Source organism: Trachurus japonicus, chromosome 6 (genome assembly GCF_045865225.1).
Source record: "Trachurus japonicus isolate A0001 chromosome 6, Traja_1.0".
Classification (NCBI taxonomy): Eukaryota; Metazoa; Chordata; class Actinopteri; order Carangiformes; family Carangidae; genus Trachurus; species Trachurus japonicus.
This window is the reverse complement of record NC_140912.1, coordinates 2,847,624-2,875,591: the sequence shown is the minus strand read 5'-3', so window position 1 is coordinate 2,875,591 and position 27,968 is coordinate 2,847,624. Positions and strand designations below refer to the sequence as shown.

Sequence of the window (27,968 nt, the reverse complement as noted above, 5' to 3'; positions counted from 1 at the left end):
GGCAGCACCATCACCACCGCCACACCTCTGTCAGACAGTGACGTCACCCCCCAGCTAGACGGACAGTCGGAAGCTCCCCGCATAGAGAGATACTGTTGACATTTTGTCTTGAGCGCTTTTGTCCTGGTGTTTTTGGACCTTATTCCGGCTGTGTCCGCAGACTGAGACGCCCGCTCCTCCACGCTACCATCACGCCTCAGTGCGGGGATCCAGCAAAGATGAAATGGATGTTTAAGGAGGACCATTCCCTCGGTAAAGGGGTTTGGATTGTTATGAAACCAGGGATGATCTTGTCATGCCGTGCATCCTGCTCTCTATTCTGCTTCCTCTGCATCGATTTTGCTATGTCATCCCACATAGGTGCAGAAATGCATGCTGTCACAGCGCCCAAAACAACTGACAACTGTAGTAAACCCACAATGGTTAACCTTGCATGCCTAGCAACAAACGCTAACATGATCTTTCTGCAAGTGAAATTACCAGCTGGCAAAATGGGGTTCACCTTTAACATTGTTGGTTCAACACAGGCTGAGACACACATTCTTCTTTCTTATGGAGACATTGCATCCTTAAAATGCATGCAAGAGTATGAGAATTAATGTTGTTTTCTCAGGCCTTTATTAAACCTCCTGGTTGGACATTGCTTAGATGCTTCAGAGTGTACTACTTAATTTGGACAAAACACTAGGCCTACAATATGTCTCTCACCAAAGACACTATTTCATTTTCCAACCGGGACATGTGGTTGATGGTAGTGAGTGAGTGCACCACATAGATGAACAGAAAAGTGTTTCCTCAGTTTTTGTTTCAGGCTTATAACATGTTCCACTGTCATGATAATTTTGAGACCCCAAGGGAAAATATTAATTTGCCTGGATTGTGAATTGAGCTTTTCATTTTTCTTAATGCTCAGAGATGGCTGGGGCAGGTGTCATAGGTGTCATTTCTGATGCTGAGCTCTCAGCTCACACATTCTCTTTGGATAACCTCAAGTCTCCTTTTTTAAGACACACTTCTATCTGTTCTGTGGAGATGTTTCTAAAAGTAGGCCTCTTATCTGGGCTAATGAAAGCATCTCATCACCCATCAGCTCACCCTTCCCTCTCTGGCCTCTGCTCAGTGTCAGCCTGCTGCATCTGGTCCTGCGCACATGTTAGATAAACTGTCTTTCCTCTGTGATAATGATGATACATTCAGAAGTATTAAGCATCACTTGATAAAGGTTGTTCATTTGATTTATTTATTTTTCAAATTAAAAGCACACTGTACAAAGTAAGGCCCGCTACCAGGCTCTGTGATGGGCTGGGCTTGGCTGTATTTGGCAGTAAGGTACAAGAGGAGGCTCCCAAGAGACCTCACTCATCCCTTTAATCTCTGACTTCCTGTTTGTTTTGTGTCTCCCCCTCAGAGCACCGATGTGTGGAGTCAGCCAAAATACGAAACAAATATCCTGACAGAGTACCGGTGAGTGGAGGAGGTGGGGGTGGTCCAGAGGACAGAGTGACAGAGTATGGAGAAAAGGAGAGTGAAGGGCAGTTATAGGAGGCGAAGAGAGGATAAGGGAGGTATTGACTGAGATTTAAACCAGTTCATATACTGTGACCCTAATGACAAACTCCATAACAGCAAAATTAGGGCTTTTCCATGATGAGTCAACTGGGCTGACTATTCCTCTTTCGGATTCACTGTCACACAAAGTGTTATCAACTAGTTATTACATCAACCCACATACAGTATTTCCAATGTTCTTGTAATTTCTGCGGTGACCCGGAGGGCTCAACACTTTGCAACTTAAGAAAACACTCAGACATTCAAAACACAAATTCATAAATTTGACAACACTTCTGCTGCAACAAAGGTGTTTCTGGGGACACTAAAACGTGATGGATGTACAGCTGGGGTGCGTATTTGTTCAATGTTTCTTGACTTAAAAAGTTATGAAGACAGCTACCTGTTTGAAAATAAGGTGAGATAATTATTAATTATAACTCAATGCCACATGATTCAGAGAGCATTGCAAATATGTACTGTTAGCTTAACACTAGTCTTAAGCTGGATCCATCACTTGTTCTTTTTTTTTAAAACTATAATATAAGAAAAAAACTATATATAAGAGAGTATCATTAAAAAAAACCACTGATTTGAGTAATCCAAACTCAAAACAAATAAATAGATGATAGCGAAATCAACAAATAGCTCCTTCTGTTTGTTCCTTCAGGTGATAGTGGAGAAGGTCTCTGGCTCTCAGATAGTGGACATTGATAAGAGGAAGTATCTGGTGCCCTCTGACATCACAGTGGCCCAGTTCATGTGGATCATCAGGAAACGCATCCAGCTGCCTTCAGAGAAAGCCATCTTCCTATTCGTCGACAAAACCGTCCCTCAATCCAGGTGAGAAACACTATAACACCACATCCTGCAGTACGACAGTGAAAACCTGACAGCAAAGTATTTTCCTATTCTGTATCATTATACTATTTTATTTGGGCCATGGAACGAGAGCAAACTTCTCTCCCAAGGGGCCCAGGTGGTGCACAATGTAAAATGCAATGTAGGGACTTTCAGATGCTGTGCAGCTTTTTTGCTGATGGCTGTATTTTCAGAATCAATGTTGAAATAATTTAGAGATGATGAACTGCTGTTTGTAGCAGTTCTGAAACAGGGTAGCAAAAAAAAGTTTTGAATAATTCTGTTCTCAACATCCATCTTTCAAATTTGGTTAAAACACTCACTTGGACTCAACAGATGAACTGGTTGGAATTTGGTAGTTGAAAGGTCAAATGTCACTGTGATGTCACAAAACATATTTTTGGCTGTAACTCACAAATTCATACTCTTATAATGACCCAGTTATTCAGTTGTATTAGGATAAAATTATTAATTATTAAAACAATTTATATCCTCAAAGGTCAATTTCTCCTTGACAGATTAACGTTCTGCAAAAATAGTCTGGTCATCGTAATCGTGCTTTAAGGAGAAATTGTGACCATGTTTACTGCAGACACACTGGGTCAAAGAATATAAAAGTGTAAAAGATAATTTCATCTTCCACTTGCTTAACTGTTCACATTAACAGAAATTTTGACCAGGGGTGCCCAAACTTTTGCATGTCACTTATGGTTTTGCGAGTGAGTTTCTTTAATAACATCAATGTTAGTATATAGAGTGTGTGGATGCCTGTGATAACATAGGATCAAGAAAACTGTTTGCACTGGAGCAGGTTGGTGGTTCAGTTCAGAAGAACTCTATCAGTCAAATGCACTTAATAGGTTTTATATTTAACAGAACATTTAAAAACACCAACATATTTCAGCCATGCTCCGTGGCCTCCATCAGGGCATAAAGCAGCAGTGTTCACAGGTGGCCTAAATGAGGCCCTACACTAGACATGGGTGGAGACTATCAACATCCAATTTGCCCAACCGCAGATACATAGGCACAGTTCTCTTTTAAAATGTGCTTAAGAGAACAGAAGAAATGTTATATGTTCCATCACATTTTTTTAGTAATGCGTTATATTACTACGTTACAACATAATACATACTTTTGTAACGTGCTACTCCCAACACTGTCAAGCAATGCATCAATATACCAAAGTTCTACCAGTGAACAAGAAAAAAAAACTACATTCAAAACTAGAAATTACATGCGCTTATTTATAGAATATACACAAAGAAAAAGAAACAACAAAAAGAAGCAATACAGGGGAACTATGGGGGAGATATTAATTCATATTTACAAAAGAGGGTTTAGATCAAAGTCCTTATTAATTCCTGGATACATAGTAGCTTTTAATTGAAATCCATTCCGCCTCCTTTTCATTTAGACATTTCTGTCTGTCCCCTCTTCATCTATCTCAGGGATATGGTCGATGCCTATGACAACAGAGAGTAGCGGTCTTTGCCATGGTGTTCTTTGAAATGTTTAGCCATAGTCTCCCTGGTTGCCTATCCTGATTGCATACTTATGTTCGTTAATGTATGTGCAAGTCTATCTTGTAGCCTGTGTATAGTACGACCAATGTAAAAGGTTTGGCATACAAGTTTATGGATCACAAAAGTGCTTTTGCAGTTAATCCAATGATGAATGTGATATGTTTTAACTTCAAAGGCTTTAGATTTAACAATATTATTATGATGAGGACAATGGCCACATCTGTAGCAACACGTGAGTTCTTATTTAAGCCAGGTATTAGGATGTGCAACTGTTAAATGGCCATGACACACTTTGGGCACTTTTGGGATTTATTTGATTTCTTCAAAGTCTTCCTGCTGGGCCAATTGTTGAACGATTTAATGGGGTGTTGATTTCATGAAAATGGGAATGTCTTTTGAAACTGCTCTTGGATAAGCTCAAATGTCACTCAAAGAGCGATTCATTCACCTTGTGACAATTAAAGCTGTACAGAAAAGGAAATTGAATTTGAGCCCACTGTGGGTCTTAACATTAGTGTAATAATCATCTATCAGACGATTAGGCCAAACCTTGTGCAAAATTCTATTTTTGATTAAATTCGGGATGAAAGTGTAGTATTTTTTTTCCGCACTGGATAATGCAGGCGCACAAATTATACGTCAGCCTGCTCACGATTCATTAGCCACTGATATTGGATCCGTAATCCGTCAATCAAACGTCTGAGACAACACACACACACCGAGCTCGGTCTCGCCCCAAGCTTTGAATATCCCGCCCGCTCGATAACGACCAATCAAATTCGTTTTCCTTACTCGGGTAAACTCGTGCGGCAGCTCGACAACTCGGCGCGACGAACGGGACAAACGGCCATTTCTGTACACCTTTAAATAACTTGAGCTAATGGAATTAATGTAGCAAATTTGACATAGCAGGTTAAAATGTGTGCACCTCAAACAGATGACTACACTGTCAAAAATTAAGCAATATTACCCGAGAGGGTGTGCTTTAACGTCATTTGAGCACGACGGTGATGCGGTCAGGACCGAGGCGCTTGCGCCGAGGTCCGCAAGCATCACCGAAGTGCTCAAATTACGTTTAAGCACACCCTCGAGGGTAATATTGCGATTATACAACAATTACCAACAAAATAAAGCGTATAATTAAATAAATATTCATGTTGATGGACGTTTTGCTCTCAAAATTTAAAATTTTTTGCGAGTGTGCTTCCCGTTTCCATGGAAATAAATGGGGTCTGACTAATAACTGAAACACAATCAGTCACGTCAGTAGACTCCTATGTGTAATGGAACCTAGTTCACCTCTACAGCAAATAGTCCGAACCTTAGTAACGACCTAGCAACAGAAATGATTTTCTAGTCCCAGATGAGTGAACTCTGAGCTGACGTTCATGTTTTAACGCGGTCTCGGACTTTCCTGAACTAAATCAACACTGCACAAACTCGCCCAAGTTATAACAAAGATGCCGTTTTTTTCCGTTCACAGATGTAGCTTCTACAACCGCAAACTCTGCATGTAAATGAAGTTATAGCGCCGTGTCGCCGACACAGCTGATAGAGAAAGACAAACGATTACTCCAGATTATTTAAAAGCCCAAAAGGCGCAAGCAAGAGAGAGGGAGAGAGAGAAACATACAGGTAATCACCTCCGTTTTATCCAATGAAATATTCAGCTCCAGGCCATATTTTAAAAAACATATTCACCGCGATCACAACTCGTGTCTCTCCGACTTTGTAACGTTACACACATGGGAGGGAGATAATCCTCTCGGCTGTAACGGGGAAGTTTACAATATATTAACAAAAAATAAAATAAAATAATTGTTCTATAAATGTGACTTTGGCAGCTGTCAGGAACAACCTACAGGAGGTTAGTGTAGTTTGTGATTTATTTTCACGAGTAATAAATGACGTTTTTCAAAATAAAAGGGGGAAAAGTCCATGTTGCCATGGAGATGTGTAAACAACATGACATGGCGAAGTAATATTTTCAGTGATGAGTCAGCCGTGCTGTAATGCTGATTTGAGCACGTTCTAAATGTCTTATTGACCAATCAGATTGCTTGGTCGGAACTACTTGTTGTATAACTGCCAATAACATTGCTTATAATGAAACATGAGTGTGGCTGCTGTTGTGGCACTCACTGAGACTTACAGGTTCATTTGTTTCCCTGCTCTAAAATATTGTGTTTGGTGTGTCCAGTGCATTTGGATTTTTGTTTTGTTTTGTTATGTTATGTTTTACAAAAACATTCCGTTATCTGTATCAGTATTGTTTGTTTGTATGATGTATTTAGGTTTGTATTCCTATGTGCTGATATTCTTATTGAATTTGTTAACCTGTCAATATCTCTGTCAGCCTGTTAGTGGGTGTGTAACTCTCAGCGAAGGGGTTTCTTAGGCTGTGTGGTGAAGCTCAGACCTACTTAAGTGCAGTGTGTTTATCTGTTCATCTGTGCTGTGTCAGTAATGGATCTTCATGTGAAAAGAGGAGGAAGCCACACCTTTTTGTTTGTGCTGATGACACACAAGGCCTACAGTACATATGAGTAATCTGACCTGTTTCCCACAGCTTTGTTTTATTGGAATTGTACTATTGCATCAATACATCTACAGCTCTTAAAGGGATAGTTCAACATTTTCTCAAATGCCCATTGCCATAATCCCTATATTCTTAGGGGTTCATTCAGTTCTTAGGTTCATTACCTTTAATTGTCGGTGGAAGCTGTTTTTAGATTGGCCAGGCAGAGACGTGAGCTGCTCAGCGAACACAATGGAGGCGAATGGTACTTTCGCCTTTCCCTCAAAACTCATCAAATATCCAACAACTCCAAAACAATCTCTTGGTCTTGTTATGCCCTAAGGGGTATAACTGACAACCCCCAAACATCCACACAAAGACACTAATAAAAATAGGAAAAGGTTTAGTAAACATAAGGGTGACACAATCAACACAGGACATGAACTACAGCAAACAAAAACCAAGCAGAGAGGAAGGCAAGCCCAGCGGTCCCCATGCACACTGCCTCTGCCTCTAGGACTTTTAGTCTCTCAAGCCCGACCAGGTGGATCTCATTCTGCAATCCGGGCCTGGGTGGAGCTGTAAGGGAAACAAGGAGAGAGAAACAAGGCCAAACCCTTTCGGCCGTAACAATGATCATGAAATCAGATCCTGTTTTGATGCTGTTTGTGGTCGGAGACTTTGCTCCAAAAGCCTTTCAACGTAATGACATTAGACGACTGCCAGTCACACTAAAAGATAGGAAAAGAGTGCCACTGTTGAAGTTGACAAGAAATAAAATATGATAATGATAATTGTATTTTCATTAATATCTAATCACCTGAAGTGAAGAATCATTATATTTTAATTAGGTTTATCCCTATTTACATAAAATGGTGATAGTTTAGAATAGATTGAATATTTACATGGTGGAAAATACTTTGTTGTTAGAAGGAATTGTTACAACTCACATTACTGTACTTACTAAATTAAACTGGTATTTATATCAAATATCATGCTGCTGCTACTAGCTACTTATAAGATATTCATGTCACATGTCCTTCTAATAGGATATTAATAAAATAATATACAATATGCTGTTGTTATATAGTGTAGACCAGTGAAGGTGAATTATGTTCACCATTCAATATGTTCATTCTTATGTAATCATTTATCATATGAATGTGTTATCCTGCTTTCACCCTTTCCCTCCCTCTGAGACCAATGAAGGTGAATTTTATTAAAAATATACAAAGCAGACTGACTACCACAGGGTCAGGTTCATTTTTAGCCTACTTCACATTACGTATCCTCTTTCCAGCCTCAACCTCTTACCAGTCTAAGTAACTGATGACAAAACTCATAATTATATTTATGTAGATCCTTTCACAGAGCTTTTTATCCTGGAAAAACACAGCTCCTGTTTATGACTACTGTTTGTGCAGCATCCATTGTGCATACATGCCTGTGCTCAGAGCACCATATTAAAGATAAAATATGACCAGTTGTCCTTGTGTGTGTTGCAGTCTGACTATGGGGCAGCTCTACGACAAGGAGAAGGATGAGGACGGCTTCCTGTACGTGGCCTACAGTGGAGAAAATACCTTTGGTTACAGCAAAGCCTTTCATACAACATGTGGTTAATGCTTATCTGAATATCAGTCTCTCTCTGTCACACACACACAAACACACACACATACAGTAGGGCCCGAAATATGCTGGTGCACAATTTTTCAGACATTGGCCTTTACATGTGTTACGCAAATGAAGCAAAGTAATTTATGAGTTTGAGTTTTGATACCAAAAGTGTCAAGAAATGTTTGAATTTGACGGTTAACAGTATTTTTGTTATAATTATAAGGCTCAAAGGTCAGTTGTGGAGAGAAATATCTTAAACACTGCCATAAGATAAGAGTAATAATTACAGAGTAATTAATTATAACACTTTATTGGCATGTCAGTCATCATTAGTTCAGTATCAATATCAGTAAAGACAAAAGACAAAGCTCATTTCAGGCTCTGACACACATGCACATATCACACATCACATAAACAGGCTTTAGTTTCTGTCAGTCCAGATGTTTGTCTCAGATGTTTGTGTTGAGCTGGAATGAGAGAGAAATCCTATAATCATGTGACTGAGAATCATTAATCACATTAGGTTGTATTTGTATGGCTCTTCATATCGTGTGTGTCATTTAAAAAACCCACAGGTACACTCAGCACTACAACAGGCGTGTGACAGACAGAAGGCAGCTGAGGCTGTTGTGGCGGTGGATGATTGTAGGCTGCATCCTGCTCAGGGTCAGGGACCAGCACCAGTTTCTGAGTGTTGCTCACTGGTAGCTGCCATGTATCTGCACATCATTTTGGCTGAGTAGACATCAGCACCACCCAGGTTCAGACTATCTGTGAACTCTTAACACTTTCCTTGAAGGTTATTGTGCTACATCATGAGCCATGTTTCCAATGCAGGAGTTCCTGGTAAAAGGAGGGGGTAGGAACTTCTACAGGAACCGTCCTATCACTCGGCCCTCTCGGTGGCCGTGTCTCCACTGCAGACAGGACCCACCGGGGTCTCATGGCGACGTGCAACAGTTTCGATCATTGCGTGGTCGTTGTGCAGCGTTTTTTTTTTTTTTTTTACTGCTCTTGTTGTTGTTTTTTTCTGTCAGTATAGACGCTTTCTTAAAAAAAAAAAAAAGTCCATCTCGATCGTCACGTAATCCCACGATCGCCTATTTACCACTCTCTTTTTTTTTTTTTTACCAGGCCTACTGTTACTCTCGTCTTTTACTGAGTTATTCTCTCCTTTTTCCGGCCGTTTTTCCGTTTTTAGTAACGTTGGGTTGTAAAAATGCATCTTATTGCGTCACATGATCCTGCTTTCAGTCTGACCAATGAGCACAGAGTAAACCTCAAGCCCCACCAGGACTTCTTCAGGGCCGATCCGAGTACCTACCCCCAGGCAGGGATTCAGTTCGGCCCCGTAAAAGTTCCTGTAAGCGGCCCTGTGGGGGAGGTTCCTGCAGTGGAGACACGCACCAATGGGGCTGGCCCCGTAAAATTACCCCGAAGTTCCTGCAGTGGAAACGCGCCTATGATATTTCTCCTGAATGAAAATTTATGGCCTAAAAGTAAAATGACTCTCTCACTTTTTCATCTTCTATTATTAATCTGTTTTATTCTGTTCAGGAAAGACTGAGATGAGATGTTAAAAAATCTCCCGCAACCTGCAGTGTCCACCTTCACTTCAGCTGCCATTTCCATGTCCCAGAATGCCTCTCCCCACAGCCTCCAGGAACATGTGTAGCTTATCATCCCTCTTCATTGTGGATGTTTTTACTTGTTGAACACAGATGTAACTAATGATGTTATCAATGGTCACATTCATTATAGTTCCCCAGGTCTAAAATATACACATCATCATTAGTGGTTGATCTAATTGTGACAGAGTTATTGTTCATGTTATTAATTCCATGGTGAAAAAGGTTTGTTACTCCATTTTGACCTGACAGACATAACATGAGTTGTGCTTTGTTGTGATATTCTTGTTAATGAAGAAGGAAAATATTGCAGTGGACAATATATAGGCCTCCTAACATGAGACTGAGATACACTGAAACCATGTTGTGGGTGTGGAACCAGTGGGTGGAGATCGACTATTTCAAGTCAGACTGAGGCACAGTGAATTCTGGGTAAATTAAGACTTTTTATTTATTGGATAATAAAAGAAAACGTTAGTGGTTGGTTAGTATGGGATATGCTATATCTTATGTTTTTGAGTCACATATGGCTAGTGTTAGGGTGGTTAGGGTCTGACAGATCTCTGTGAAATTGGCCCCAGAACAGCTGTAAACTCAAAGGGCCTGATTTACTAAAGGTTTGCAAACGTATGCAAACTTGATTCCATGCGCAAATAGGTTGGAGCTGATCTAGTAACCACCGAGGATTGCGTCTCTCAAACGGGCAAAATAGCACTCGAATGTGAATGACCAAACCTGAAACAACAACTCAGATGTTCGTGTTGAGCTGAATTATTAATCACATTATGGATGTATATTTGTATTTGGCTCTTCACATCAACGGCTGTTTAGCTGCGGTTATTGAGTTAGTACCTGCCAGGGCAAAAGCTCTTTCATCTCTGCATTTCCTCACCACTGGGTCATTCCAGCGAGCTGTAGCAGTTTTTCAAGTCCTTTCAGCGCCGTTACGCACGACGCACGTCTTTCCTCCAGTGCGCTCCTGTTCTGTCCAGTACCTGGCTGCTTAGGGTTAGGGTTTTAGTCTAAGCTAAGTCTGGGACCGGGACTGAGAGACGTCACCGCTGCCCGCACCACGTCTTTGATCCCTCTGGTCAGGGCGTTTAGATCCGAGTGTGGCCCTTGTGCGCACATCCAGCCCAGTGAATGACAGCCTGTATCCTCCCAGTTACAGTGCACCTGCTGCTCAACACTGGTCAGAGCATCTCTTCCCCGTTTGCTAAGGTTTTATGATAAACCAAATTTTCTTTTGTTCTTCGCCGTATACACTGCAAAAACTCAAAATGTCTCATTTCTGGTCAAAACTAATCTCTTTCCACTTAACATAAGACTCATCACCTAAAAATGTAGAAAAGTAGAAAACTCTGCCAGTGAAAGGAAGTTTTTGTGCTTGTAATAAGAAAGAAAAACGTGCCCCGCTATCAGATGATTTCAAGTGAAAATGTGCTTGAAAGAAGTAAAAAAGTGTCTCAAAACAAGCTACTTTTTTAATGTGGTGAGTCTTATTTTAAGTAGAATGAGATTTGTTTTGACTAGAGATGACATTTTGACTAGAATTAAGGCAAATATTCTTGGTAAGATTTTGAGTTTTTGCAGTGTAGCTCCCCATCTTCTCTTTACTTCATCTGTTCTCACATAACCTCCCACGTTTCTTCTCTGCTGTTGCTCATATGTTTATTTGCCCCTCTCTATTAGTCCAACGGATCAGATTTCATTCTCCATTTGCAGCCATCCAGCTCTCACAGTAGGTAGATCACAGTATACTGGGTTTAAATTCAGCAGGTGGACAACATCCCCACTTCAAATTTAATCCAGTGTCTCTCTAAGTGTTATGGGTGTGTAAATGTATCTTGTTTGAAGCCAATCTCAAGAAGGGCAGTTTTGACACATGACAAGCAGCACTGTGATCATCATCAACAGGTTGATTTGTAAAGGCATTCTGGGAAATGTAAGAAACATCCTCCTGCAGCAGAAGCAGAGGGAGCAGGCTATCCACTGATTCAGTGTGGAGCACCAAAGTAGAGTCTCTACTACAAAACAGCTGTTTACACTGAGAACACAAAGATGGAGGTGGCTGCTCTGTCTGTCCTCTGGTCTCACAGTCGTCCAACTTAGTGAACAGATCAGTGTTGAAGTTTCACTTGAGCTGCTAAAACACTGTGAGTCATCAGCACATTATAAACAGGTCCATCATCACTCAAAACAGGAGCGTTATTATACCACGGTACCTTATGTCCCTGGACTCTCTGTGTCATGAGACTTAAATATTTGACCCTCTGATGAAGGTGATCCGGACACAGTAAGAATCACTGCAGTTCAAAAAACACAATATTTGAAGTCAAGTGTTGGCTCTTTGGCGACAGATGATGGGTGTGAAGACCCACTGTTATCCTCCATCTCTTCACTCAGAGGACTCGGCTGTAGTCTTTGGTGCTGAATCAGAGCAGCATGTCCGGGGTGTCTCCACACTTGACCCCAAGCCATCCAAGTGTTCATGTGTGTGTGCACCACAATGCTGATTCAGGCTTTTAAACATGGTTTGTAGATGTGTAATATCCTGATGAAATGCTGTGATATTGAGGATTGTTTTATTTCATCAGTGTTGTTTGATCATTAAATATATCTTAATGACATAATGGGATTTTGTCATTAAGATGTTTGAGTAGGTAAGGTAGCTGGAAGACCTGACCAATAAAAATGAATGTAAAATGAAATGTTTCCGTCTCATTAAGGTTTAAGGTAGCCAGTACAACTCACTACACCTTCTTTTCTTTTTTTATTCTGCACATGTGTAAAATGTATGAGCACACAAAGTGATTTCTAATGCAATGCATTTCTCACTATGCAATAACATAAGTGTTCACTGATCAACCACAACATTAACCCAGTGGACTGGTTTTAACATTAACATGATTGATTGGAGTATATCTGTGGCCTATTTTAAGAGATAAGTAATTTGATTTAAAAACTTTGTTTGATTTGTTTCAGTTATTTTCCATACAAACAACTATACAGGTCGTTGAAGGTTAAAACCAGTCCCCTGTTTTAACATCATAGTTGCTGGGTGCAGATCGCCTGCAAATACACATGAAAGCTTTACAGTCAAAACTTCAAATACTTAATTAATTTAAAGGTAGAAAATACATAAAATAAACTTTGTTTATCAAAGCTACACCCTTAAGATCAATAGTCACTTACTGTACAGAACATACAGACGCATCATCTTTATCTGAGCACTGACATTAAGGAGCTGTCAATCTATCTCAGATTTAATTTAAAGGGATAGTTCACCCAAAATTCAAATTTCACTCATTATCTACTCACCCTCATGTCAACTAAGACTGTGAGAATTTTCAGAGTCCTCCGTTCCTTCTCTGAGTTACGGGGGGGTCCGCACAGCAGTATTTGTCCATATAATGGTTGTCAATGGATACCAACTTTCTTCGTCCAAAAAGACACACCAAAAAACATCCAAATACCTCCATACTGCTCGTCTGTAATGTCCCTCTTGTATTGAAGCCCCGACATGAGAAATAGTTCGGAAAAAATTTAAATAAGTCTATATTTTAAGCTTGTTTGTAGCGGAAGCTCCCAGTGTCTCAGTTCACTGCTCTTCCTGTGTCTATGCAAATCTCGCGTTGATTTGCACTGACCAGTGGAACAATTTCTCATGTCGGGGCTTCAATACAAGAGGGACATTACAGACGAGCTGTGTGGAGGTATTTGGATGTTTTTTGGTGTGTCTTTTTGGACGAAGAAAGTTGGTATCCATTGACAACCATTATGGACAAATACTGCTGCGCGGACGCCCCCGTAACTCAGAGAAGGGACGGAGGACTCTGAAAATTCTCACAGCTCTTAGTCGACATGAGGGTGAGTAGATAATGAGTGAAATTTGAATTTTGGGTGAACTATCCCTTTAACACAATTCAGAAATCTGTCAATAGACAATGCAGTGTTGTGTGTATGAAAGGTGTGGTGGGGAGGACATAGTGAGAATGTATAGACTTGAACCCAGCCTGCCCAGGTGCATGACATCATACAGCAACTGTGTCCCTCTCATTGGCAAGGATCCAGGAAGAGAATACCAGCACACAAAGAATCCACAGAAGAGCTGGAGGGCTTCGTCAAACCAACCCACATGCGTAACAACAGATACATACCAGGTACTCTGCCAAATTTCCAGAGAGTTCAACCTCACAAATCACAATCGTATCAATTCCAGAATGCAGAGTACCAACATTTTCTTTTTTAACGGTATAGATAGAATGACAGAAATCACCCTCTACAGTTCAGCTAGTCAGAAAAGCCAATACCTTCTGACGATTTTGCAGAGAGCAAAATGCTGTAACCCCCAGACTAATGCAGGAGTCTCCTTCTCAATAACATAGTAGTTGCAGCTGCAGCCTCAGCTTGCAACAGTATCGCTCCAGGCCCCACAAGACTGGCATCAACCTGTAATATAAAAGGCTTGTGCTGTCAACACTGAGCTGACCACAGAACTTCACTTTAGACCTGAGACGATCTGTAAGGTGAGAGGTTCTTATATAAACTTCTCTAATAACGTGTTTATTGGTTACAGAAGATGACAGTAACAGTGGCAAATTCACTGCTAAATGTGCCACACATCCATGATTAGACCCTCCCAGTTTGTTATGTGACCCACATTGTTCAAACCACGTGACCCCAGTTTGTAACAATCGGTAAAATTTCTGATGACATCATCACCATGCTTAATTCTTCTCCCTGTAGACCTGAAGAAAACATCGTGCAACCAGTTTTTGCCTGTTTGTTGTCACTGAGCTCACCATTGGGCCCTGAATGCACCGTCTCAACAAACAGTATGCGTGTTACCAAGATCCACTGTGTTTTCCTCTAGCACCATCATCAGGTTAAACTGAATTTGTCCAATTATTTGGATCAGTGTAGTAGAGAGAAAATGAAAGAGAGTATTAGCTGTAAGCAGCTAATACTCTGATCCAACAGTGAGCCACACAAGACATTATACAGTCCCTTTGAACACATAAAATGTTGCCTGAAAAATATTCAAGTTAATGGAAATATATCAAATTTCAATTCTGCATCTGTGAGTAGTGAGAGTGGCATTACAATGAAAGACATCCTGATCATAATCTGTGACATGTTGCTAGGTGTTAGCCAAGCTGAACTGAGGCTAGTGGAATCTGCTGAGTTACAGCAGAAACACAACTGCTCCTCAGTCCCTACATTAATGTGTGGCGTATATGCAGGTTCAGCTCATTCTTTGTCTTCATGAGTGAGTTGCATTTCCCACAGGACTGGAGTCAGCTGTAACCTGCACTGGAAACGCTGCTTAGACTGTCGCAGGGCATTCATTGTCCGCTTGCAGACATACATCCTGCTGTGTTTGCAGCTGCAGTCACAACATGTTACACACGGACTGTGAAAATAAAAGCATCATCTGAGGACAATGACACAACGGTCATCAACCTCCTTAAACAGCAGGACAGCGCAGAGTGTCCTGTGGTTGCCAGTGGTGAAAATCCTGAGCTGCGGAGAGTCAAATATAGCCAAACAATATTTATCCAGACCTCAAGCCAGCTGACCCAACAGATGTTAGGAAATGAGACCAGTCATTTTATTAAGCCTTACATGATGAAGACCATTATGTATTTCTGACAGACCAGCACGTCTACAGTATGGTTCTTCTATTTCACAGGCTTTTCAAACAAGTGTCCTATTTTGGCAAAGTAGTTAATTTTGCATTTTATCCATCATAATTGGAGCATTTCATCTGCAGTCATTTCAGGAGAGAAGGATCTCAGTGGAAGAGCAGGAGGTCTCTGCTGCTGCGGGGCCACAGAGGGAAGGCCTGGCTGTGGAGCTGCTGCCAGGCCTGCTGGTATGACTGCGACGCCTGCTTGTAGTCCCAGTAGGTCTGCAGCCCTGTTCCCCTAAACACACACACAAAAGGTAAGAATCCAGTTATTGCTCACACTTTGCTACTTGTGACATGATCATTTGAATGAATCATCTTGCTGTAATAACAAAGTCAACAAAGCTAATAGAGGTTTGAATTATCAATAGTATATTGCACTCCAACTTGATTGCATAAGGTCAAGCAGAAATGTAATGGCTCAATTCACTGCACCTTAAAGGGACATTGTGTAGGAATTCCTCCCATCTAGCGTTGTGGTTGTATATCGCAAGCAACTCAATCGTATTTTTCATGCTGCATTCACGTAAAATTGAGCAGACGGCAGACGGACGACAGCCGCTGCACATAACGGCATAAACAAGCCTCTATGTAAACAAGTGGTCTGTCAGCACAAGGCAAAACAATACACGTGACAGTATGTTGTCATGGCGATGTGGTATTGTTTACCTGACCCACGTTTTACCATCTGGTTTGTTAGCGACATCTGGTTTGTTAGCGACGGCCGTCTGCCCGACTGCAGGTGAATGCAGCATCAGTGTAATGCTCCATTCCTCCTCACTGCGTTACCACGGTGACTTTTCACAGACGCCACCTCGACCTGAGCCGACAGCTCCGGTGTCTCCGCTGAGTTTCCGTGGTTTCCTACCGTCACGCTGCCACTGAACGTAAAAACATGGCGACACCACATGGCAGCCAGCACCGATCTTACCCACTCCATGTAGATATGAATGATATGAACGGCTAATTCAGAGCTGAAAGGAACACTTCAGTTTGTTGATGGGGGGGATTACTGGTTAATGAAAAACAGACTTTTGAACCAAATAATCGATTTTCGTGAATAGATAACAGGAAAAGTTACACAAGGTCCCTTTAAAAAACAAAACATGCAAACATGCTACACACATTTTTTTGTGTTCCAGGGAACACTTCTGTTGTCATGTGAGTAAATGATGAAGCTTTGTTCTGAATTTGTAGCACTGCACTTCTTCTCCTCCATGTATTTGATCTTGAATAAAGATTAGACTCCTTCAGTGTTTGTGAATGGGTGATCATTATGCTGGATGACAGGGCGCTTCTGCAACGCTGAGATTCAGTTTTTTTTTTCTTTTTGCCATCATGGTGTAACTTGATCACAAGAGTGGCTGCAAAGGAAACATGATCTTCTTCCCTAGTCAGCTTGTTGCCCAGCTTTTTGTGAAAATACACTGACAGAAACTGGTTTATTTTTGTTTGACTATTTTCAACATATTTTAATTGAACGTAAAACATTTTGGTTTGTTGTTTCTTTCCTTTATTTAACACATTAGATTTTGTTTTGTTTATATTGTAACTATATTGCAATACATAGGTGCAGGTGTCTTTTATTAAACTAAAAAAGTATACAGAGCTGGGAAGAAATATCTACTGCATTTAAATTCCACCTCAAATGTTAAATCACAAACCACCAATACAAACATCAGCAGGTTTCATCTGTGTCATTCATGAGTAGATTATCACAACATGTGTAGTAATTTAACCAGGCATCCTAACCTGACGTAACATAATTAGTAACAAATGTCCTTTTTCTATGACAGATTAGCATGAGCCAACCCACAATCAGATTACACGGTTGCTGCATTTAGAGGAAAATGTGCACAAAAGTGTCATACTGCTGTGTTTAACATTGTTTGTGTCAAGACACAAAACTCTTCACCAGTTGTTCTCGTAGCAAAATCTTACCATTGTGTGCTGGAGCTGGGAGTGTGAGTGTGTGTGAGTGTGTGTTTTGTTGTTCCATGTGTGGACCAAGACGGACCTGCCTGGGATCAGGTTATCTGTTGAAATGCTGACGAACAGAGAGAACTCTGTTCTTCCTTTGGACAGACACGGACATGGACACAGACACTCTCTCACACACACACACTCTCTCACACACACACACACACACACACACACACACACACACACACACACACACACACACACACACACACACACACACACACACACACACACACACACACACACACACACACACCACACACACACACACACACACACACACACACACACACACACACACACACACACACACACACACACACACACACACACACACACACACACAGGGACAGCCCGGGATGCACAGGTGGCGTCTAACAGATGAAATGTGAGCACTGTCACATACAAAGGTGCACAGAGAGAAAGACAGCAGACACACACACACACCTATATATATACATAATGCATATGCACACACACAGATACAACCTGTTGTGTAATCTCAGAATATGAGTTTTTTGACAAGAATATGAGACATTATCATTGAAGCTTAGGCTCAGACCGTGACTTCTGTTGGAGGCAATATGTCAGCCTGACTGTGACATAACACACACACTGATTGCTGATGGTAATTTGCATCACTGTTGTGTTGACTGGACACACTTCAGCAGCAGACGAGACGAGACATACTGAAAAGGACAAACTGATGAGAGCCAGATCATCGGTGGGAGATCTGCATCAGACTCGGAGGTTTTTCACTTTTAGTTTGAAGCCGTTTCAAAGCAGAGTTAGATCATGAAAGAGCCCATTGTTTCTCACCTGAGAGAGCTGGGGAGTGCTGAGGGGTCGGTGGCTGCTACCAGAGACAGGAAGGAGTGGAAAAGCTCCAGCTTACACAAAAGAGACCTGAAGACACAAGATCACAGAGATACCGCTTAATATTAGGTCTAACACTAAAGTTTATGGTTATAAAGTGCCTGAAACAGAGACATAGTGGGTCGGCTCTACCTGGCCTTGGCTGTACCAAAGGCTTTCTTTGTGACTCCATGTTTGTAGCCGTTGGCAGTGACATCTAGTGGCTGCTCACTGACATTACACCAGCTGATGGCTGAACCACAAGAAAACAAGACAATGTCAAAAACCCAGTAAATGTCTATGAACACAATAATTGCATGTGTGAATAAATAAATGTATAAACGCGTAAATAAATGAATAAATAGGGAAACGAAAAATAAATGCTTAAAGGGATAGTTCACTCAAAATTGAAATTTCACTCATTATCTACTCACCCTATGTGGACTAAGGGCTGGGAGAAGTTTCAGAGTCCTCCATGGCTTCTCTGAGTTACAGCGGGGCTCCGTGCAGCACTGCATGTCCATATGACGGTTGAGAACGGAGCTCACTTTTCTTCGTAACAAAAAGACACACCAAAAAACATCCAAATACCTCCATGCTGCTCGTATGTAATGTCTCTCTTGTATTGAAGCCCCAAAATGCGAAATTGTTCCGAAAAAAATTAAATAAGTCTATATTTCAAGCTTGTTTGTAGCGGAAGCTCCTCTTCCTGGTCCGTCCAAATCTCGCGAGATTTGCGTTGGCGTCAGTGCGATTACTGACGCCGGGCTTCAATACAAGACAAACATTACAGACGAGCAGCATGGAGGTATTGGGATGTATTTTGGTGTGTCTTTTTGGATGAAGAAAACTGAGCTCCGTTCTCAACCGTTATATGGACATGCAGTGCTGCACGGAGGCCCGCTGTAACTCAGAGAAGCCACGGAGGACTCTGAAACTTCTCCCAGCCCTTAGTCCACATGAGGTTGAGTAGATAATTAGTGAAATTTCAATTTTGGGTGAACTATTCTTTTAAATAAATGAAAAATAAATTCCTTTTGGAAAAATGCTATTACTGTATATACAGTATGTACGTATTTTACTGATGCTTGGACCACTACTGATTAGTATATTGAAACAAAAATGCAGCAACTAATAAAAGCAGGTGTAGATGGGTAATGTATTAATAAATTATTAATTAAATACAGTCAAATAGATAGATAAATAGTAGGGCTGGGACTCGATTAAAAAAATTAATTGAATTAATTAGAGGCTTTGTAATTAATTAATCGCAATTAATCGCATTTTAATCGCACATAAATATTTGACCTGAGAACAGTGAGAAGCATTTTTTTTTTCACATGGATTTTAGTATACCATTGAATGACTGAATACATAAGCTTAAGCATTCAAGGTGGTAAATAACCAAGACCAACAGACTAGGGATGCAAATTATCGATTAATCAATATTTGATACATACAGATTAAATGGTCTTTCCTTCCAATACACTATGATGATTACTGTAGTATTTAACTAGGCTACTTAAATCACAGTAGCATAAACTGATTTGTTGAACTCAGCCTGATGTAAACATTAATAAAACTCAGTAACCAATCACACAGGCAGCTCCATGTTGTCCCTGTGTGATGTTCAGGGACAGGTCAGGACAGTCTGAAGACAGAGCTCTGAGGGTGAAGTCCTATCATAATGAGATGAGCTGCACCTGTGACAGTGACAGGTCATAGATATAGCGCTGCAGCTGAGCAATTAGCGCTATATAGCGCATTTAGCGTGCGCCCGTGTCTGTGTAGGCTATTTATGTGCAGGCAGAGATCAGAGATGGTGTGTTAAATAACCATGCTAGCGTTTCACCAGCTCTCATCTCTGCCAGTCAGCCTCTCAAACTGCCGCCTCTCTCGCGTGCGGGCGGACCGCACGTAGACACACGTGAGAAAAAAAAAATTGGAAAAAAAAAAAAAAAAAAAAAAAAAAAATTTAATAAGTGCGATTAAAGTGCGTTAATTTTTTAAATCGTAATTAACGCGTTAAAGTCCCGGCCCTAATAAATAGTTATGCCATTTTTGTCCTAAACACATACCTGGACCACCTGCAGTCAAATCTGCCAATACCACTGAAGCTAAATAACTAAAATACATCTGTAATGCAATACAGTTTAACAACAGGACACACTACAACCTCAACAATGATGAACATAATGATCTTCAAGATGGAGGGTTTACTTGTAGTCTACATCACAGGGTGCACAGGACCTGATGTAGAGTTAATAACAGGCTGCTGCTGTTCTCAGCTGGAGACTCATTTGCCTGCTCTTTGATTTAATAGTTTAATAATACACTACACAGCTGACAGCGAGTCAGAGCAGCCATGGAGCTCACGTCTCGGTGCCAGATACCACAGCAAACCTCCAGAGGTCTGGTGGAGTCCAGGCCTCCATGGGCCACAGCCACAATGCGAGGCAGGTGGTCAGAATGTTTTCACTAACACGTGAGACTGAGGCAGGGCAAATGTAATATTCATTTCACATTACAAATAAGTGTATAAGTCGCACTTTTTTTTCCTTTTTTTTCATCTAAAAAATTGGGTGCGGCTTATACACCGGTGCGAACTATAGACCAAGGTAATTGTCAACCCTGTTTAAAACTGGTATTAACATGCGTTCTCAGTGATCAGACTGCAGTCAGATAGAGCTGGACCACTTGAAAGTAAGGCAACCAGGGTGCATTGAGAACGGATTGTGATCCGATGGGCCAAACCACCTCCTGGAGGCGGTCGGGGTCACATTGTGACCACATGTGTGTGAACACAGGTGTAAGCGGCAATGCGTCCTGTATCCACATACGACCACGCGGGCAGAACGGCGTTTCCGATGACGGTAATTAACGAGACTCATTTGGGCCCGCCATAGTCTCCAACATAAAATAATATTACTGTTATGGGTCTTTTTTTTTTTTAAACCACCGTCTCTCATCTCTGTCAGTCAGCCCCTCCTCCTCCTGCTGGACTCGGTCTCTCTCTCTCTCTCTCTCGAGCAGGCGCTGGCAGGCACACACACACGTGCGCATGGAACACTAATAAACGCTATGCACCTAAATGTACAGTGTTTAATTACCCCGCGATCTCTTTTCTTTTTAAATATAAAATAACAGGGGCGGTGCGTGGCGTGGCGCAGTGGTTAAGGCGGCCGCCCCATGTAGAGGCTACAATCCTCAACGCAGGCGTCCCCGGTTCGAATCCCGTGCCGGGCAGATCTTTCCTGCATGTCATTCCCCCTCTCTCTGCCTCCCCCTTTCCTTTTTTTTGTATATTTTTTTGCCTTTTTGCCTTTTATTGGATAGCACACAGTGAGATAGACAGGAAAGGGGGAGGCAGAGAGAGGGGGAATGACATGCAGGAACGCGGGGACGCCTGCGTTGAGGACTGTAGCCTCTACATGGGGCGGCCGCTTTAACCACTGCGCCACGCACCGCCCTGCCTCCCCCTTTCCTGTCTATCTCACTATGTGCTGTCAAATAAAGGCAAAAAAAAAGCCAAAAAATATACTTAAATATAAAATAACAAGAAAGAGCTACACCGCAGCACAGAAACATGTGGAACCTGTATAATGTTTTTATTACCAAATAGCAATAGAAAACCTTGTTTTCCCAGTTTGAGGCCCTCAAAAATAGACTGCAGCTTATATACCAGTGCGACTTATATTCTGAATTTTACGGTAATTTAAACAACTTTGTACATGAGTAGGAAAACAAGCCAAATATGTGGCCATTGGAGATCATACTGATGATAGTCAGTCAACAATATCTTGGTCCATTGGCACAATCCAAGAACACAGTTTCTAGTTACAGTACTCGGTGTGTGTGTGTGTGTGTGTGTGTGTGAGAATGTGTCTAACTGATCATGCTGAAAGTCCAAACAGGTAACTCAACTTGCACTGACTGTTATTATAGACGGTTTAACCATAACATGTATCTCCAACTATATTCAACTCTCCAATGCACTAACATGTGGAGGTCCGGTCATGGAGGGCTACAGTTTGACTGAAAGTCATTTTTACGGCTGAAATATTGTTAACAAACTTTTCCCAGAGGTTCGTCACACTCCTACTCAGACAAATGGGCTTCACTGGATAAACTGTTTTTTGTTTTGTGTGTGTGTGTGTGTGTGTGTGTGTGTTTTACCTGCCCCACAGGGGGAGATGCGTCCCTGTCCAGCCTGGTGTTGCAGCACAGTTTGAGCCTGGCTAAATGAAAATTCCAGGCTGGATTGGAGCAGCACTGGTGGACAAACACAGAAGCCAGCAGGGAGGTCTGAGACGTGGGAACACCTGGATGGCACATGAGGACTATGTTTAAGACATCTGAGAGAAAAAATATCCCTTCAATACTCCAACAGAGTTACAAATAGGAGGAACTACCGGGGACTTGTAGATGGTGACAACGTGGATATTCGACATATTTAAATTTGACATTTACCTACACAAAACCTAAATTAGTTATTGGCTTCATTCAAAGATTTGACAATACGCTGTCGCATTGCTTTACTAATGTCAATCAGCACTTTGTGATGTTTGTGATTTGTGATTTGTTTGTGATTTGTGATTGTTTTTATCTTTTTCACTGTCTTTACTTTGGTAAGATGCAAAGAAGGATAAAACATATTGAGTATCGGATGTTTAATCCTCAAATCATCCCATGATGAACACTTGTTGCTCTATGTCACTCATCAGCCTTTAACTCCTTCAGCTTCTTTATCCTGTCACTTGTTCAAAACAGTCTGACGAAGGTCAAACTGGGAGAGAACTTCAGCCCAGTGTAAGAGGACAGTCTCAGGGTCAGCAGAACACAGCAGAGTTTTAAATGGGCTTCATCTGCAGTGCAGAGCAGAGCCTGATGGTGAGGTACAGTAACAGCATGGAAAGAGAAAAGTGGCAGTGCATTTGTCCCTATAGTCACCACCAGTCTGACTACACGACCCTGAACGTGTCTACTGTAACTGATCATGCTGAAAGTCCAAACAGGTAACTAAACTTGCATTGTTATTATAGTTTAACCTCCAACTATATTCAACTCTCCAATGCACTAACATGTGGAGGTCAGGCCGTGGTGGACTACAGTTTGACTGAATAGCATTTATAAAGCAGATACATTATCAGTTGATTTTGCAAAACTCTTCCCGGATGTCCATCACACTCCTGTTCAGCCAAATGGGCTTCACTTGATGAAACTACCGTAATGTTTTTTCTGTTTTGTTTTTGAACTTTTGCGTGTTTTTTTGTGTTGGAGTCGGTTGTTCGTTGACATTAGTGGACTCCATTCATAAGGTAACGTTAGCTGATGTTGCACACTGTTAACGCTGTAGGGAAGTGGAAGAGCAGCCCCCCCCCCCCATCCACAAACAGACGCTCCCGGCCATGTGTATTGTATTATTTGAACTAAGATGATAGTGTGATGATGATGATTTAAATTGACATGCCCGAAATAAAGAAATTGATTGATTGATTGATTGATTGATTGATTGATTGATTGATTGATTGATTGATAATAACGGAACGTTACAAAACTGAGCTGTTTTCGAGGTAATACAGAGTCTGCTTGCTTAAAAACTGTCCCTGAAGGCAACGTGCATCAGCGGTTTTGCATTTACCTCTAAAACAACTCTGTCTGGTAACGTTCTGTTATTATCTCATGTGCAGGTCACAACTTGTCCACCAGAGCGTTTTGGAATTGTTGGATTGTGTATTTGATGAGGGAAACCAAGAAATCCCATGAGCCTCCGTAGCGTAGCTCTGAGCAGCTCACGGCTCTGCTCTGCTGTTCTAAAAATAGCTTGCACCGACAATTAAAGGTAACGAACCTAGGGATTATGGCAATGGGCCAATTTGCCAAAATGTTGAACTATCCCTTTAACACCTTGCTAGTTTTTTTCACCATTATTCCTCACCTTGTGACCAAAGCTCTCTGCATGGCCTCTTCACTGTATGGGCACTTCCCCACCACTATGGTGCTGAAGTAGAGTGCGTCCTGTAGGTAATGGGACAGGAGCGCTCCCTGGAAGCCTAACACTGTCCAGTGGGCCATCTTGTCACTGCAGGACAGGGACAGGGTTGGTTCTCCGCGTCCTGGCTTCACCCGGAGCGCCCCCGTGCTGTGGTACCCAATCCCAGGACTCAGGGGGTCGGCTGGGCCACCAGGAACACACTTTGCACCAGTTCTGTGAATGTCTGGAACCTGTGGATGCAGTCCAGCGCTGTTGTTGGGCTCTGCTGTTTTTAACTCCAGTTGTGCTGAATCTTTAGAGACAGTTTCCACAAGTGTCTTGACAGAGCGACCTGTCTCAGCTGTCTCCTGCTCCTCCAGACGTGACAACTTGGTGTTTTGCCGTTCGCTTGGCTCCTCGGCTTTCCTTTTCGGGCCTCCCCCTACTTCAGTCCCTTCATGAGCCTTTACAGATCTGACGGGGGGGCAGGGCTGAGACTGGCTGTCAGTCATGGGGATGATGGAGGCGTCACCACCTGATAATACACAAGAAGCTGCTGTAATCATTGAATTAAAGCTGTTTGATAAGAATACAGGGCCCTGAATTTGCTGAATCGTAATGCATAAAAAACATAACAAAAATGTGTAACTTGATGAAAACTGTGGTTTGATTAAGTTCCGATGGTCACTTAAAGGGATGGTAGCATTTTTTAAAAGTGGGGTTGTATGATCTACAAATAGCCCCTAAGTACTTTAATTGCAGTAGAAGACTCTCTGCACTCCTCCCGTTAGCAACGCCAGCCCATAGCCCTACCCAGAGATTTACAACATACATTGTTGTGAATGGACCCAAAGAAACGGCCTATTTTCGTGGCCTAAAAGAGGTTTTACCTGAAAAAAAATACACAGTTCCATTGTTCGCTATAATATAATTTTTTTCCAGCCCCTCAAAGTGCAGGAAAAACGCAGTTTTTATTTGGACCTAACCAACTGCTGATTGGCGGGCGCTAACCCTGGGCGGAGGGATACGTGAGTTGGTTAGGTCCAAATAAAAACTGCGTTTTTCCTGCACTTTGAAGGGCTGGAAAAAATTATATTATAGCGAACAATGGAACTGTGTATTTTTTTCAGGTAAAACCTCTTTTAGGCCGTGAAAATAGGCCGTTTCTTTGGGTCTGTTCACAACACTGTATGTTATAAATCTCTGGGCAGGGCTATGGGCTGGCGATGCTAACGGGAGGAGTGCAGAGAGTCTTCTACTGCAATAGTACTTAGGGGCTATTTGTAGATCATACAAAACCACTTTAAAAAAATGCTACTATCCCTTCAAGGTTGGATTAAAAAAACAAACATTTTCAGTTAATCACTCTTTGCAGTTAACCTGTGGTTTAACTAATTAATCAAATACAATCAATATCCATTTACAACATGATCATCTCCTGCCCTGACAGACAGAGGGACTCACAGGGAGTGTGACTGGTAAAGAAGAGGAATGAAACCCCTGGTCGAAGACACCACTTCCCCTGCTGATCTGCTGGGCAAAACACAGAGCTATCAGCACCGCTAACAGCCCTGTGCAGTTCCTGGATCAGATATCTATGAACACACACAACACGTTAAAAGCCTATACTCATTATTATTTATACTCAACTCAAGGGTCAGCACGAATTACTGCAGCCAACACAAAACTGAATATATGTACAGACCTGATACATCCCCTCCTGGCAATGACTTCTGCATGGCTGTCATTAAGTATGTCACCTAAATGAATGGCGATCAAGGAAAACAAATCCACTGATCAGTAACTTAAATGCACCATTTTAATCAACATTAAAATGAAGATGATTGAAATAAAGTTTCATTAACACACAAACTAAAGAAACTCAAAAATGATAAACGAATATAAGTGTATGGGGGACAGTGAAATTGAGTCAGACCAATAACACACCGTGGGGGCTCATAAGTGTCTGTCCAATACATTTGGTCCCAGTTCCCAGGGAAACAACCTCCTTTTTAACTGTGAAAGAAATCAAAATCATTAAAATGTTATTCATCATATTACAGCTTTTATACTTCTATATTTGTCCTGCTCTCTGGTTTTCCATGTGTGTGATCCAACACGTGTTTTGGCTTGTACAGTTGTGTCCTTAATTCTGATTTCTACAGTGGCCCCAGAAGAAAAACATATGCAACAAATTCAGAGTATGTTCAGTGTTCATCAAGTCCCAACACCATGTGCTGCAAAAAAAAAAAAAAAAAAAGTCACAACACAACAAAAATGCTTCCAGGGTCACAAAAAAAGTAACCGAGCTTACAATGCATTACTAGCCTACAGTAATATATTAATCAAGTGATATTGTTGTTACATGAAAAACCAAAACACTCAACTTATTTTCAAAGAGGCAGCTGTCTTTACAACTTCTTAAGTCAAAAGGCATTCAACAATTTGCCCAAGCCGGGTCTGTTCCTTTTGGTGTCTCTGGAAACACTTCTGTTGTCATTTTTTTGGCAGCATAAGGCGTTTTCTTCTCTATGGTTTTCTTGCGTTGCAGTAGACTGAGCTCACAGGCCACCGTAGATTTAACACAAGAGCTAACGGTCAGTGTGTAGTATTACTATGAGTATTACATATTATGTTAACCACTATTAAAGTGTGTTAAGGTTTGAAACGGGCTCTGTAACTGTTGTCATAAAGACAACATGAATGTGTTGCAGTCAGTCTATGAGCCCAACCTGTGTCAGAGTTGAGACAGCGGCGGACCTGCAGCACCGCAGCCAGCAGAGTCCACTCTCTGCCCGGCTCAGGCTTCCCTCTCCCGGGCAGCTGCTGGAACCGCTCAAAGCACAGCCGGGCGACCTCATCCGCGTTCACCATGTTCAACCGGACAGTTTCAAGATTTACACATATGTCTACTATTAACGGAAAACGCAGTTACGATGTACGGACATTATTTTGCTGGTGTGAGCAGCTTCACTGCTTGGAGGCACCTCGAGGAAGAAGACGTGACGTCACTTCCTAGAAGTGCTAGTCGTCTTCTTCTCTTCGTTTTAAGACTCATTACTGCCACCTTCTGCTGCCTTCAAACAACGGGGAATTTAATTTTCTAATGTAAATAAATAAACATCTCCCCATTTATACATGCGTGTGTATTGTCACATCTATATTTTCACCCATTTCTATATTTGATCTCTTTCCTCTATTTAAAGCCCCTTTTGACACCTCATCTACCCTCTCATTGCTTTACTTTCACAATGCTCATATGATGGATAAATAAATAACGAGTATATAACGAAATAATGCATGACATAATCGTAGTACAAAAAACAAAAACAGAAATAATGAAAATATTATAACGTAATAAACACGTGATGAAATCTACAAATGGTATTCGGGAAGGTACAACGTTTTTTTTATATTTTTTTAGGATTTCACTAAAATAAAGGTACAGGATTCAAAAGAGAATAAAAAGAGAGCAGACATGTTGTGTTTATATTATAACCATCATTGTGGTTATTTGTCTGAGATGAGGAAACTACAGTTCATACTGCGGTCCTGTAGGTGGCGGTAGCACCTAGAGTTTGAAATTACAGCCCGCGAAAACTGAAAATACAGCAAAGCTCAATGTGTTGTGATCAGGGTTGTGATTGTTAGCTGTAGGGTTCCGGTTCCTCCAGCGAAGGAGAGGAGGACGGAGAGTCCCTGATAGTTTCCCAAGTGGAGTAGATGGAGAGTTTCTATTTGACGACATGTGAGTGGGTTTCATCAC

At 41.5% G+C, this 27,968-nt stretch overlaps 2 protein-coding genes across 2 annotated transcripts; one reads left to right on the top strand and one right to left on the bottom strand.

The window, feature by feature from the left end:
* Positions 1 to 11: 11 nt before the first annotated feature.
* On the top strand, positions 12 to 8,198 carry gabarapl2 (GABA(A) receptor-associated protein like 2). The gene is made up of 4 exons (XM_085778296.1): positions 12 to 252; positions 1,409 to 1,464; positions 2,219 to 2,391; positions 7,959 to 8,198. Exons 1-4 carry the CDS (start codon positions 219 to 221, stop codon positions 8,074 to 8,076), a joined length of 381 nt encoding a protein of 126 aa, XP_085634422.1. The 5' UTR covers positions 12 to 218; the 3' UTR covers positions 8,077 to 8,198.
* A 7,094-nt stretch (positions 8,199 to 15,292) lies between these two features.
* On the bottom strand, positions 15,293 to 27,204 carry adat1 (adenosine deaminase tRNA specific 1). The gene is made up of 9 exons (XM_085778295.1): positions 26,935 to 27,204; positions 26,150 to 26,218; positions 25,908 to 25,962; positions 25,667 to 25,797; positions 24,167 to 24,737; positions 22,405 to 22,550; positions 18,382 to 18,481; positions 18,193 to 18,279; positions 15,293 to 15,628 (listed from the first exon to the last, which is right to left on the bottom strand). The coding sequence occupies exons 1-9, from the start codon at positions 27,074 to 27,076 to the stop codon at positions 15,496 to 15,498; spliced, it is 1,434 nt and encodes a 477-aa protein (XP_085634421.1). The 5' UTR covers positions 27,077 to 27,204; the 3' UTR covers positions 15,293 to 15,495.
* Positions 27,205 to 27,968: the final 764 nt, after the last annotated feature.